Here is a 15539-nt window from a genome sequence, read left to right on the forward strand (position 1 = left end):
TTTTTTTTCAACGTTTATTTATTTTTGGGACAGAGAGAGACAGAGCATGAACAGGGGAGGGGCAGAGAGGGAGACACAGAATCGGAAACAGGCTCCAGGCTCTGAGCCGTCAGCCCAGAGCCTGACGCGGGGCTCGAACTCCCGGACCGCGAGATCGTGACCTGGCTGAAGTCGGACGCTTAATCGACTGCACCACCCAGGCGCCCCTTAATTTTTTTTAATGTTTCTATTTTATTTTTGAGAGACAGACATGTTTGTGAGTGGGGGAGGGGCAGAGAGAGAGGGAGACACAGAATCCGAACCAGGCTTCAGGCTCTGAGCTGTCGGCACAGAGCCCGACGCGGGGCTCGAACTCACGACCCGTGAGATCACGACCTGAGCCGAAGTCAGATGCTTAACCGACTGAGCCACCCAGGTGCCCCTCCACAATCCTGTTTTGAGATACATATTGATGTGTGAGAGGTCCTGCATTCATTTTCATTACCCTGTAGTTTTCATCGTGTGACCGTGCCACATTTTATTACTGATTTCCTTAGGGGAAGACACTTTGCTGTTGCAAACAGCGCCAGCCAACACCCTTCTACACGTCCTCGTGTGCACAGGTACGCAAATGTCTCCGGGGAATCGCCTTTCTCTATTCCGAGGTGACTGTGGTTTAAAGAAAACTACCCTGCTGGGCATTAGAAGACAAAGACAGAGCCGGTAAAACTTACAATATTTATTAGTATGAATCAGTGTGTGTTAAACTCAAAATAACAGATACAGTTGGGCGATGTTGAGGGCAATGGCTTACTATAGAATACAAGGTGGAGAGACCCTAATCGTCTGCCGCAGTGTCTTCTATATGTGAGAACTGGGTCCAGCCCAGACAGAAGCCCTTTTTAAAAACACGAGAAAAAGGAACGGTTTACACGGCAGAGCACTAACACTGGATCACTGGGTCTGCTTTCAACGATGGCGGTTGAAAGAGCGCCCTGGACACCAAATGGGTCTGAATACAGCTCCGAGCCCTTTCGTTTACAAGCTGGCTTGTAATTCAGCCCGCTGTGAGCCCTGCAGAGCAAGGTGGCGTCCCGCCAGAGGGGCTCAGCTTCAGCCACCATACGCTGCACTCCTTGATCTGAAAGGAAAGATTTCTGTCATCCAACCCTCCCTCAGAAAATGAGTTCAGGGCTCATTGGGGGCACAGCCCTTTCGTTGGCTAGAAGTTAGTTTTAGGCCTTCAACCCTCTCTCGTCTGCAAGGTAACGTCCCATTCGGCACCCTGATGTACCATTTCAACCGTAAAATGGCAAGTCAATTATGTACCTACATAAAACGTTTGCATGACTCCAGCGCCATCGTGGGGGATCCCACGGGGAAAGAACCCCCGTGAGAACCCGTGCCTACACGGTACAACACATAGGCACGAGCCAGGCCCAGCCGGTGAAATGGATTACGTGTCGGTGGTAACAAATACAAAAATCATATTTACACATATACACGCCCGTGAAAGGAAAGAAAACGGAAGGAGAAAAGCAAAGTTTGGAAAATTATGTGAAGGGTTTCCATCACGTGAAACTTCTTGACGTTTTGGGCCTTTACGTAATATCACGTGGTTATAATTCAACTATCAGAACAGCCAGAACGTGATCGCGAGGCCAAAGAAAGTCGGAAAGCTTCGTTGTGGACAAAGCGCGAGCGTCTGTCTTCAGAGAAGACTCTGTGTTTGCATGAATGCTTGTGCCCAAGTGCCGTGTACTCTCTTCACCAACCGCTCGGAGTACTGATTATGTATCTATTGCCATCTGACTGGCCTGAATAGTTAAGGCGGTACAGAAAGGTAAAGGAGTGGTTCACACCCTCGATGTGCTTCTGGAAGAAAACCCTGGGCTCATACGTGGGTTGCTCGCTCGCTGCATGTGATTAACATCAGCTATTTTCATGCAAGCTGCAACCGCCGAAGGCCCAGACCAAGGCTGTGAACCCCACCGGGAGGTGTTAGCACCTTAGCTGGGCCACCAGAACAGCTGTCTAGAGACAGACCCAGGTTCTCAGGGACCACTGGATGAGGAAAGGCTCCACGACAAGCCCGCGTGCCACCTGGAAAGGGGTCGTTCCATCTGCAGCCCCAGTTGTTTAACTTTCAAAAGGGGCGCGACAGTCACTCGGGATTGACGATGTGGAGAAAACTCTAAAAAGCCCAGCAGGGGCCCTGCTGAGACATCCCAGTGCCACTGGCTACCAGTTTTTGAGGTGCCTGTCTGGGAGAGCTAAGAGGCCCTCTTGAACCAAAAGTAAGTTTCTCCAGCCTGCACATCCTAAGATGGTCACGCTACTTTTTGCCATCGGGGTGTGACAGTTGACGCTATCCGACTGACAGCATATTCTTGAGTTAAAAACAAAACAGAACACCTCAGTCTGCGATTCCCGCCTGTTTTCTTGATTGCAGTCCTCATAAATTAGCGTCAGCTTGGCCGCGGTCTCTCAGCGACTCTCGCTTTTTGTTGGCGGTGATCTCAGCACCTCTAACCTGTCTAGAGCAGGGTGGGCACAGCCATGACAGGACTCGGAAGCAGCAGCTCGCACTGGGTTCCTAGGAGTTTGAGGTCTTCTGTCCGCTCACAATCTCTCTCCTGGCTTTTACATTATAGGTTTTCTACTGAAGTTTGCTGGGTCTTGAATGTTCCTACCAAAAGAGGGAACCAGCCAGCCCTGTCACCAGGCTGCCTGATTACCCCCACGCAAGGCATGGATCCAAACATCCTTTAAGAATTTCCCTCCAATATAAGCCCTAATAGGAAGCCAAGGGCTTCTTGATCCCAGATATTGATGGACGTCCGAATGGTAATAAGATTTGGATTTCCAATGGAAATAGCTTTTCTTCCTTTCCATGCCTTCTCTCCCTTTCCTTCCATCGGATTCAGGCATCTTTAAGTAATTGAGCAGACAGGGCATCTAGAAGGGAAGGTTTTATGAAAGCCTACTGTCAGCTAATTAGCATTCCAGGGTGGGACCTCCAGGTAGCCCTAGCGCCCACCTGCCCAAGCCTGGCGTCTTCTAGAACGCTTTCTCCAATTCTGTAATGGCGGGGGTCTAGAATCTTAAGGTGCTGGTGCTCCCTCTGGCTGGCTTTCCTGTAACCTATTAATTGATATTATTCGGGGTGTGCCCTAAGACCTAGACTCGAACATCCCCTGGTTAATTTGCCCCCTAGATATGACGCCGTGACATACTGTCTTAGTAAAATCATAGTCTGTGCGTTAACCTTCCCTAAGAGGGTAGGCGTTTATTACTGCGGAGACGATCATACCAGACAGTGTCTGGAAAAATATTTATATCCTACATCTGTCACCGCTTACACGGTAACTACTTAAATGATTCTTTCAAACTAGGCCTCCCACTCCCAAAATTGCATGCGATATCTTAGTCAGATTTGGTGTGTTTATATATGACTGAAGGAAAACGGGCACCAAGTAAAAGAGATGTAGACAACAGTTTCTAATGCATCTTTCTCCACTTTCATCATGGCTCAAGTCTGTAGCTTGAGTGATGGGCCAATTACACTCCATTGAAAGGTAAATTAAATGAAATGAAATGAAATTAAATGAACCTTTCAGTGAAGGCTGGTCAGGAAACAGAGGCAATGGCACTGAAGAACTTAAAGAAATGGGGCTGGGGAGCACAGGAAATCAGAATGGATCACCACTTTGGACTCTCACACACATTAAGCCGATGTGGCTGCTGTACAAATTTAAGAATATTTTAAGGTTTTTAACAACAACAACAACAATACCAAATCAGTTGTGCTCGTGACCTAACACCCGTTCCCTCCCGTTTGCATTTCATGCACCAAAGGCCATTTTGTGGCAGTGTGGCGGATTTTTCTAGAAGCCTTTCCCAGGGACAGTTCCTGCCCCACCACTGCAGGTCTTCTGGGATGCCAAGCCAGCACCCCACTTCTGCCTATGTGGGGTGCCAGGCTGCCGAGAATGGGAGGTCGGCTCTGGCTTCTTCAAGTACTGTGGACCATGGCCCACGGGTCAGCAGCACCGCCGGCTGGCTTGCGTGGCTGGCTTCCCAAGTTTGATGGCTCCATTGTTTCCATTTTCATGGGGGTCCAAGGGTGGGATCTGGCGACCTGGAACAAAGAGGAGGCCAGGGTTGAGTTTCTTCACTCTAGTCGGTACCACATACGCATTGCGCCCCTGCTTCAACACCTCCCCCTAGTGTTTGGGTTGTACAGGGAGTAGAGGGGCCCGGGCTCTTTTCCCTCCCTCCCTCCCTCCCTCCCTCCTTGCCTCCTTGTTCTGCTGCATGAAGTTGGACTCCTGTCTAGGAAGTTGAGGAAAAACAGAAGCAGCCTCCTGAGAATGTGGATTTCCCTGGATCTGGAACCCCGTGCTCACCCAGCCACCTTCTCCACACCAGCAAGGGCCCACTGCTTCCTCTCCAGCCCTCCCACGGGTCTGTCCTACCGGAATGAGCTCCTGCATGGCAGCAAGGCTTCCACAGTAACTGTGAGGGCTCATCTTTTCTGCTTCTCCAAGTAGAACCCGACTGGGAATTGTAATCTTCCTAAGAATATCACCTGTTAACACCTAGCTCCCCATCCTGCATCCTGCCGTGTGCAAATAAGCTTATTCTTACTTAGTGTAATTTTAAGAAGTGTCCTAGAGTCTCTGCAAAGAAACACAACGTAAAGATTAAAAAGGCGATCGTGGAGGACGGGGAGGTGGTAGCGAAAGGGTATGTGGTTTCTTTTGGGGATGATAAAGATAGTCTCTTTTTTTAATGTTTAATTATTCTTGAGAGAGAGAGTGTGCACGCTCGCGCGTGAGTGGGGGAGGGGCGGGGGAGGCGGGGACAGAGGATCTGAAGTAGGGCTCCACCCTGACAATGGACAGCCCAACGCAGGGCCCGAAATCAAGAACCAAACCGCGAGATCCTGACCTGAGCAGAAGTCAGCCGCTCAACCGACTGAGCCACTCAGGCCCCCCGAGATGATAAAGATGTGCCAAAACTGACTGTGCTCTTAGATGAACATCTCCGTGAATATGCTAACAGCTACTGAATTGTACACTTCGAACTGATGAAAATGTATAGTATGTGAGTTTTAGGTCAATAAAGCGGCCTCTACAAAAGGCGACGGGATCCGGAAATAAAATTTGTTTAGAACCTCGCAGTTTGCAAAGATGTTCACAGACACTGTCTTCACTTAATCCTGGAGGTCGGCGTGATGGCTGTTAGTATCATTGTTTTACCAAGCTTCAGACATCTCCGGTTACATGCTGAAAGGCACATCCACAGCAAGCGGCGCGTGTGGCTCTTTAATTATAACCTACATCTTGATTTTCTGATGGGTCCCGAAGCCCGTGTCCTTCTAACTGCCCCGCGTTAGCCCTCCGTGCTACATTCCTAGGCCCCGTAAAAAGTAAAGCTTGTTCAGATGAGCTCATCAGCATATCAGTTCACTAAATAATCAGGGATTAGAAATGGAAGGGAAATCAGTTCCAAAGACAAAGTCCTTCAGTGCCAGTGGATGTTACCTGCGGACTATAAAGAGTCAAACTGCCTGGAAGAGGCAGAAAGAGTCGATGACAAAGATATTGATGTATTGCGCAGATCGGGTGATATGGCCACTCATCAAAGCCCGAGCAGAGAGGTTAAGGTCATTGGCAGTTGGCCCAAATCCGAAATCAATGGTAGAACTCTTCATCTCACTATGAAGCGGATGAGAAGATTCCAATAACTTCTGAAGCTACTACTCCAGTCAGTTCCCGGACAGCCGACCAAACTATGCAGAGCTATTGCACACGGGTCTCCAAACAGCTCAGTCCTGATCCAGAAGCAACTGAGAATGTCAGTACGTACTCTTCTCCTTTGGACACGCTGTGGTGTTTTTTTGTTTTTTTAATTAGTCATAATTAAAAGGAAGTAAACAAAATGCTCCTTCTAGTTTGTCAATCTTAAGCGATAGAGGGGAAAGTTCCCAACGACTACCCATAGCCTGATTTGTTTAGGTCAGATCTTGCCAATCAAGCGTTACTTCCTCCCCAAGAGGAAGCGCTGTGTTTGGGAGGAATGATGGTGCCCAGTTATATCATTATTTAAATGTGTAAGATTTCAGGTGCCTCCTGGATGTGTTCGGTGCTGCAACAGGGGCTTTTGCTTTTGCATCTGGAACGCTTGGGGCCAAGATTATAACTCTGATTGGTGGAAGCCGTTGCCCTAGTTAACTAAGACAAGTACCATTCACTGATTACTATTTTTGACAATATCAGAATCAACATCCTATGCCAACATCAACTTCAGGGTATTCTTCGGTTGTTACCTCTAAAGTCAGCAAAGTAGAATTACGCTATTAGCCCTCTCATCTTTGACTTTTTCCACATGCCTCATGCTGTAAGTTTGCGTAAGGTTTTTCCTATGAAATGCACCCCAAATACAAAAGAACCTTATGCATACAATACACATTGAAGTCACAAAGGTAGAGTGAAAATCTAGAGACAAAGGTAGAGTGAAAATCTAGAGACAAAGGGCATATGGAAGGCACAATGGGAATGAATGTCCGGGCAACCCATCCCCATCTGCCTTGCTCTGTCCTTCCTCCTCCCTCTTTCCTGCCTCCCACTTCTCTCCTCCACGGGCAGTAACCACGACAACGTTTAGAATACAAGGTTCAGGAGACCCACATCATGCCTCAAGCAGACTCCTTTGTTTTAAACTGTTAGCAGTGTTTTCGAATCAGTTGTTCAGCCTGGCTTCGTAGAGGCACCGGGTCCCATGTATCTTCAGAATATGCAAAATCTCACTGATTGGAACAAAGTATTTCTCAAAGACAGAGTTAGACTTCATTCTTCTCCTCTGATAAAAAGAGTGCTGAGATCTGAGAGGTGGTGTCGCGGTTACGTGAACTCGGACAAGCTAGTTAGTGTTTTCAAGACTTCCTTTCCTCGCCTATAAAAAGAATGTGAGACAGTAACTTGACAGCTGCTGTCCATATCCCTCCATGGCCACTACCAATGTGGGAGGAACTAATGGCAATAAACGGGGCCTGGGTGCCCCTCGGGTGGAGTCTGCATGGGGAGCAGAGCTCAGGTACTAGGAGCGGGACCCGTCCTGCTCTCCTACAAAACACAACCTGGGACGGGGCCACCCATCCCCGCTTCAAACAGTGAGAAGAAAGGAAATGCTTCCATTTTAGGGCAGAGGTTGAGGAAAGCTGAGTCATAACGACGAGGCAAGCACCTGAAAAAGAGAAGGAAGCCAATAGTGCTGTGAAAACACAAGAGCTCCGATCTTGTGATCGGAGTTATTTGGAACTTACTGAAAGGTGAAATGCACTTAGACAAAGGAATGGCTCTGGAAAACAGCCAAGGCATTTTGTACCAAGGTGATCACACAACTGAATCGGTATTAATTACATGGGCATAGAATAGGACAAATATATTAGAGACACAAACATCTGAAAAGGCCCTGAGCATCATCCTCTGTGGGTTTCCACTCTTAAAAATGTCCTTTGAGTACACGATCTCCGTAATGGGTCATCCTTGAGCAGAAATCCCAGGCCAGGGTGTTTATTTTAACAAGGTTCAGATTGTGTAAGATTCTGCTTGGGAAAAGTTCAAGGGCCGTTTTTTTGTTTTGGTTTGGTTTTTGGGTTTTTTTTTTTTTTTTGTCTTTTTTGAAATTCAGTTTTCCCGAAAGTTGACAGCCCAGAGGAAAAACAGGTTTTATAAACGGTTCCTCAGGAATGCGATACGTGAAAAAACAAATTGCAAGCCTATAAATGTGATCATGGCTCTGGACAGGGGACCGTAAACGCTTTCACACACAACAAAAATAAGACAGCGTGCTTGGCTACAGCTGTCCTTCCTTCTTGGGTGCAGGACGGGCCATTCCCTGCACGAGCCTGGAGGCCTCCCCGGTTAATTCTGCTGTTCACATTCTTCTCCCCTTTCATCGCAGTTTAGGATTTACTTGGCTCGGCCATTTTCTGTTGAGTGTGAGAGGTGCTGCCATAATTGCTCTCTAACTTCCATTTCCTGATCCTGATTTTCCGAATCATCCTGATTAGTAAACTGACCAACGGGACTTGAAAGTAGTTAGCCTTGATAATGGCCTTCAAGCCTCTCCAGTTAGAGAGGGGCGTCTCTATGGAACACTGCCCTTACAGTGGGGACAGGGGGGACACTCATGCCACTTGAGTCGTTCAAAACTGCCCTTTAACTGCTGTAAAGAAGATAATCTTGGAATTACCAGATGACCTTGAATGTCAGAGTCTAGACCCAAGAAATGAGCTAACATTCTATATAGGATCAGAATGACTCAGGAGACACAGAGTGAGTTTCGCCAGGAGGCTTGCAGGAAGTCCAGGTCAAAGATGAGGACAGCCTTGACCTTGGTGACATTAAGAGAAGTAGAGGAGCACCTGGCTGGCTTAGTTGGAGGCGTGTGGGACTCTCGATCCCAGGGTTGTGAGTTCAAGCCCTACATTGCTACATTGCGGGTAGAGGTTAAAGATTAATAAACAAATAAATATTAGAAAGAGAAGTAGGAAACAAGGATGGACGGGACTGCAGGAAGATACTTGGGAGGATGTGACAATTGACTGGCAGTAGGGTGGCGAGAGGGATAGAGAAAAGCAAAGATAGGGGCCCCTGGGTGGTTCAGTAGGTTAAGCTGTGCTCGCAGCTCAGAGCCTGGAGCCTGCTTTGGATTCTGTGTCTCTCTCTCTCTCTGTCTCTCTCCCTCTGCCCCTCTTCTGCTCTGTCTCTCTCTCAAAAAATAAATAAACATTAAAACAAAAAAAAAAAGAGAGAGAAAATCAAAGATAAATGTCTAGGCTGCTGAAGGAATGGTGACATTCACAGAGAGGGAAGAGGGGGAGGTCACCACTGGCTGTTAGACCAAGATGCCAGTTATCTTCAAAACGGGGAGGCCTAAGTTACTCGAAAATCATTAGGCTTCCTTACCATTCAAGGGCATCTTTCCCTTTTATTTTTCTTTTGAAATTAATAGACTCCATTGATTGAATAGTTTTAGGTTTACAGAAAAAGTTGAGCATATCGTACAGAAAGCTCCTAAGACTCCTCCCCCTCATTCCCAACTTTCCCCCTTTTAACGACTTGCACAACTGGGGAACATTTATTACGAGTGACGAACCACCATTGATTATTACGAACTAAAGTCCACAGGTTACATTAGGGCTCATTTGGGGCTCATTTTATCAACATCCTCTGGGTTTTGATAAATGCATAATGGTAGGCATTCACCGTGACACATAGAATAGTTTCACTGCCCTAAAAATCCTCTGTGCTCCATTATTCATCCCTCCCGCCTTCCCTCCGTGAGCCTGTGGTGACCACTGATCTTTCTACTGTCCCTATAGGTTTGCCTTTTCCAGAATGTCACGTAGTTGGAATCCTATAGTATGTAACCTTTTCGGATTGGCTTCTTATCACTTAGTAAGACGCATTTATTCATGCACATCTTTCTATGGCCTGATAGCTCATTTCTTATTACTGAAGGATTATTCCATTGAATAGGATACGTCCCCTCCATTTTTTTATTTTAACACTTAAAACATGACACAAAAACACAAGCCACAAGGGGTGCCTGGGTGGCCCAGTCAGTTAAACATCCAACTCTTGACTTTGGCTCAGGTTGTGATCTCACAGTTTGTGAGTTTGAGCCCCACATCAGGTTCTGTGCTGACGGGGCAGAGTGTGCTTGGGATTCTCTCTCTCTCTCTTTCTCTTTTTCTCTCTCTCTCTACCCTTCCCCTGTGTGCATGCTCTCTCAATCTCAAAATAAATAAGTAAATAAACAAACTTAAAAAAAAAAACACACCACAAGCCACAAGGGAAAAATCTAACAAATCAGACTTCATCAAAATTAAAAACTTCTGCTCTTCCAAAGACATTGTCAAGAAAATGAAAAGGTAAGCCACAATCTGAGAGATGATATTTGAAAAAACAAATATCTGATAACACGTATCCAAAATATACAAATAATCTTTAAAACTCAACAATAAGAGGGATGCCTGGGTGGCTCAGTCGGTTGAGTGTCTGACTTCAGCTCAGGTCATGATCTTACAGCTTGTGAGTTTGAGCCCCGCGTCGGGCTCTGTGCTGACAGCTCGCAGCCTGGAGCCTGCTTGGGATTCTGTGTCTCATTCTCTCTCTGCCCCTCCCCCACTTGTGCTCTGTCTCTGTCTCTCAAAAATAAGTAAATGTAACAAAAAAAAAACCCTAAAAAATTAAAAAAAAACCCTCAACAATAAGAAAGCAAACAACTCAATACAAAACAGGCAAAATTTAAACCAACACTTCACCAAAGAAGACACAAGGATTGCAAATAAGCACATAAGAAAGCACTCAACGTTGTTAGTCATTAAGAAGATGGGCATTGAAACCACAAGGAGAGGGGCGCCTGGGTGGCTCAGTTGGTTGAGTGTCTGACTTAGGCTCAGGTCATGATCTCGCAGTTTGTGAGTTCAAGCCCCACATGGGGCTCTGTGCTGACAGCTCAGGGCCTGGAGCCGGCTTCGGATTCTGTGTCTCCCTCTTTCTCTCTGCCCCTCCCCGTGCACATGCATGCATGCTCTCGCTCTCAAAAATAAATAAATAAACTTAAAACAAACAAACAACGACAAAAAGAAATTGCATGATTCCCTCATGGAGAGGCAATCTCTTGCGCAAGAGGCTTAAAATACATAGCAACTGATCACTCTGTGTGAAATTTATTTGCATCCTGATCCAGACAAACTGTAAAATGCAAACAAAGAAACCATTTAGGGCAAACATGAGCCATATTTGGCGATATTAATATGATAATGGTATTGTGATTACTAATGTAATAATGAAATTGTTATATAAAAAAAGTTACATTCTGAAAATATTTACAGGTGAAATCTGGAATTTCCTTCAAAATAATTCAGGTGGAGGAGAGTGAGGGGGAATGTGGGGGTAGAGATGAAATCAGCTTGGTTATGAGTGCATGCTGGTTCACTATGGTATTTGGTTTACTGATGTATATTTAACAAATTTTCCAAAATAAAGCCCGATTTAAAAACAATTTTTTTAAACATTTTTATTTATTTTTGAGAGAGAGACAGAGCACAAGTAGGGGAGGGGCAGAGAGAGAGGGAGACACAGAATCCGATGCAGGCTCCAGGCTCTGAGCTGTCAGCACAGAGCCCAACCTCAGGGCTCGAATCCACCAACCATGAGATCATGAGATCACGACCTGAGCCGAAGTCGGACTTACTTAACCAACTGAGCCACCCAGGTGCCCCAAAAGCAAAAGAGAGAGAGAGAGAGAGAGGAAGAGCACATGAGCAGGGGAGGGGCAGAAAGGGGGGGGGGGAGGAGAGAGAGAGAGAGAGAGAGAGAGAGAGAGAGAGAGACAACGCAAAGCAGGCTCCACGCTGTCAGCACAGAGCTGGAACCCACAAACTGGGAGATCATGACCTAAGTGGAAACCAAGAGCCAGCCGCTTAACCAACTGAGCCACCCAGGCGCCCCAAGTCTGATTTTATTTTTGGTTTTGTTCCTGTTCCCTGGAATCTCACCACCATGAAACAACCACTATTCACATTTTAAGCCTACGTATGTATCCCTCCACCTGTTGCCCAGGATACATTGTTTACTTACTATATACACTACATGGTTCAGACTTTATAAAATCAAGATATTATACGAACCAGTCTGTAACTTCTGTTTCACATTCAGCAATTTCTCTTTTCATGTCAGGAATACAGATATACATCATCATCTTACATCACTAGTTTATACTGGTGTATCGTGGTTGGCTTGTTGTTGTTGTTTTTTAAACGATTTCCCACCTTTGGGACGGTTAAGTCATTTCTTGTTTTTCACCATTATGAATAATGTTATCCTAAACTGCCATAGGCAATGAGCAGTGAGGCGGACTAGAAGTTGCAGGCATGGTTCCGGAGGCCCTGTCAGCCTTCTAACACCGGCTGCTTGCTTAGTAGCTCTGTGACCTAGAGCAGGTTACAGACCTCTCCAAGCCTTAAGGTCCGAGTGTGTAACACAGGGATGGCAACAGCGGCCTATTCCACAGGACAAATGGTGTACTGATGAGTTAATATACATGTAAGCAATTTCAACAATGGGGCAGAATGCGAACTTGCTAGGTGTCAGACATTACTGCTACATTTTGCACCCCTGATCAGTGTCTGCCTCGGAATCATCAGGACAAAAGATAACGCACGTTCAGGGCTTTTGATACCCCCATGTGTCCATATTCTGAAAACTACATTATTTCACAGACATCCCCTATTATTGCGGTCCCTAAATGAACTTTTTGGATGTAAGAAAGTAGACAGGAGATGGAGGTCTTTGTCCTTTCCTGCGACTTAATGGCCAAACTTACCTTCATTGGACAGCTTGCTACAGTACTATGAAATTTGCAAATGCTTTGTTTTGTTTTTAAATTTCTTTCTCCTGCTCCAAACAAAAAGTAACTACTGGAGAATTTCAAAAATCCAGAGCACTTAAAATAGCTAACACTCCGTGCAAAGAATGATCACAGAACAAAACCTGATCACTGCCCACAAGTCTCAACTTCCTGCCTGTCGAATGAACACTCTATTCGGATTTCTCCAAACCAATATGCTTGTACCTCTAATTATATTCACTTGTAAAAATATTTCTCACCTCGTTCTCAATCTGCTAACCAACCAACAAAAAACCTAGTTTGATGTCCACAGTGTCTCCAGATGTGATTTTCAGAAGAAAGCCTTGTGTTCTCTTGTCCATTCAAATTAACCAGAACAAAAGCACAGCTGTCTGGCCGAGGTCCCACCCCCAAACAGACCTTCTTCTGGTGAGCCTGCAGCCCCACCTCTTTTTGCCCTCAGGGAGAGTTAAAAACACCACCACCACCAACAAAATGGTATTGGAGTTGAAATGATTAAAATCCACAAACCAAAACTTGTGTTTCTCACACTCCAGAATCCAGTCGGCCAAGCTCGCAACAGATGCAGCCCCAAGAGAACCTGCTCATTGGCTGGCCGTCCTCATTCCAGGATCGGGGACCCAGGGAGCACGGAGCACACGGCTCTCTCCCTCGGCCTCCCAGCCCGGCCTGTTCCCCGTGTTACTGGCTCCACTTCTGAAAAATTTTTGAAATTCGCGTCCACGCCCCTCCCGGTCCCAGCCTCCTCTCTCCAGTGTGACTGCAGCGGCACCCTAATCGGGGAGCCATTTCCAACCTTCCTCCCCCTGTCCACTCCCCAAGGGTGATCGTTCAGCGTGTACTGGCTATGCCACACCCCCCTTAAAATCCTCGAGAGCCTTCCAGAATATCACCTCCTTCTTCCCAATGCAATGCCCGAGCAAGGACCTGGCTCCGTCTCCACCCTCCCCACCCGGGGGTGCCGGAGCTCGCCACCTGCCGTCCTGCGGCCTCCTTTCTGCTAAATGCAGCCCACTGCTTCCGGCCTCAGGAACTCAGCTCACGGTGCTCACTCGACTTGAGGCTCCTCCTGAGCTCTTTGCCCAAGTGGACTCTCCCCATTTTCCAGGTCCAGCTTCAAATCATTTCCCTGGGAAGATCTCCCCCACCGATCTCAAGTCCCCACCTGCCACTATTCCTGCAATCCTTGTTCTTTGGCTTCAAAGCACTTATTACAACGTGTCGTCATATACCCATTTGGCTCTCTGCCGACAGGTGTCATCCAACCTTAAGTCCCCGTAGAAGACTGACTGTGTTTCACTTGATCTGGTGACCACGCTGAATTACTACCTCCGGGAACATCATGAGGCGGGGAGGAAGATCCGAATTCAAAAAACCGAATTTGGCACTATCCTGTCTACGCGTCTTAGCTTCACGGGGAACACGACAGAGCAAGACCTGCTCGCGGAGAACTTGCATGAGGTGCACACCATGTTCTTTTAAGGCGCTCACTGAATTTAACCACTTAAAAGTGTTCAAGTGTCAGAACGACGGGGGAAACCGGAGGTAACCTCGGGAGCCACCCACGAGAGTTGGGGCAGGTGAAGACTTTGTGAAGGAAAAAGACATGAACTGGACCTTCGAGGAATTAAGGTTTGCAGGAAGGAGAAGAGAAGCATCGCATTGATGGCCGGAGAAAGCTAGTGGATGGAAGAGGAGATCGAGGCAAGGCCCGGAGCTCTGGATCCTGCCTTTCAGGATTACAGAGTCAGGCAGAGAGTAGTTGGCCAGAAGCGTTGGGTTTTCATTTGTGACACTGTAATGAGTAAACGGCAACAAGAATATTCTTTGTGCTTTCACACACCAACCGGCACACTCAAAGGTGCCACAATTTTCTCGGCCAAGAAGAATTATGTCTTAACTCAAAGAGGAAAACTGATGTTCAAATTAAAGGCATGAGACCTCAAGAAAGGAACAGAAACAGCTCTGGGGAGAAATGCATGGAAGGGAATGAGCCATATGCAGTGGGGCAAAGGAGATCCAAAAATGTCATCGAGGAGAGGGTCCCTGGAGGAATGCCAGTCAGAGCACAGTGTGGGGACATACCGTGTGCCAATCCCGCCCCCCCCCCCAAATAAAACAGGACAGCACCTTTACAGGCTCCTTTATAGGGTAGCTTTAGCCTTTGAAAACAGATAATATTTCGTGAAACAATTTCCTGTTAGTAAATACATTAACTCCTGCTCAGAAAACACAGTGGTCTCCTTTCTGCTTTATGAACACCCTGGGAACACAGAAGAGGAACGTTGGTCTCTTCGCCCAAGTCGATACGAATTAATTTTGCTTAAACACACCTTCTTAAAGGGCTTTTACTCTCACCACTTTTACCGTATCCTTTCTCCCAGGCACGTTTGTCTCTGGAACACTGCTTTGAGGAGCATACAAGTCAGCAATACCCCATTCTATTTTGAGCACAGGAGGATCACATGTAACACAAGTAGGAGCAGGAGAGAAAACATAAATGCAAAGTCGGCCGCAGTGTATTTAGTTGTACTTGGTACTGCATTTCAAGTCAACCTGTAATTAGGCTACAACACCCTGTTGTGAAGAAATTCACCCGAAGGAGTGAAGACGCCCCAGCGCTTACAGCACCTACCTACGAGGTCTTGCTGTGGGCCGAGTATCTAGAAGCTTCTTTGCTAAGGCAATTTTTTTTTTCTTTTTTGAGAGAGCGGGCGAGCAGGGCAGGGGCAAACGGGGGAGAGAGAGAGTAAGAGAGAGAGAGAAAGAATCTCAAACAGGTTCCGCAGCCCTCGTAGAGCCCAACGCAGGGCTTGATCTCACGACCCTGGGATCACAACCCAATCAAGAGTCAAAGGCTTAACTGACTGAGGAACCCAGGTGCTCTGTAAGGCAGTGTTAACCAAAGTATAATGAAACAGAAGCAAGAACTTGTTTCTTTGACCTGTAAGACGAAGTGATACAGCTGTTCTACGGCTTATACAGGAATTAATTATTGGAAGCCATCATTACCCACTGCTTTAAGCAAAACATTTGCTTTTTCTTAAATGAAGCGGACCACCAAGATCTTGGGAATTCCTTACTCAAAGTCCCCATCACCTTGAGCCATA

At 46.7% G+C, this 15539-nt stretch overlaps 1 protein-coding gene across 2 annotated transcripts in view; it reads right to left on the reverse strand.

The window, feature by feature from the left end:
* Window positions 1-701: 701 nt before the first annotated feature.
* Window positions 702-15539, reverse strand: part of RAB31 (RAB31, member RAS oncogene family) — a 135078-nt gene continuing 120240 nt past the window's right edge. Inside the window, exons 7-8 of one of the 2 annotated variants that reach the window (XM_043558281.1) lie at window positions 14763-14870; window positions 4014-4120 (exon numbers count right to left, since the gene is read on the reverse strand). In XM_043558281.1, coding sequence (XP_043414216.1) covers window positions 14767-14870 — 104 coding nt within the window. In that variant the 3' untranslated portion in view covers window positions 4014-4120; window positions 14763-14766. Of the gene's footprint in view, window positions 4121-14762; window positions 14871-15539 lie in introns of both variants that reach the window. The other variant, XM_043558282.1, reaches the window with a different exon arrangement.

This window comes from Prionailurus bengalensis, chromosome D3 (assembly GCF_016509475.1).
Source record: "Prionailurus bengalensis isolate Pbe53 chromosome D3, Fcat_Pben_1.1_paternal_pri, whole genome shotgun sequence".
In the NCBI taxonomy this organism is placed as follows: domain Eukaryota; kingdom Metazoa; phylum Chordata; class Mammalia; order Carnivora; family Felidae; genus Prionailurus; species Prionailurus bengalensis.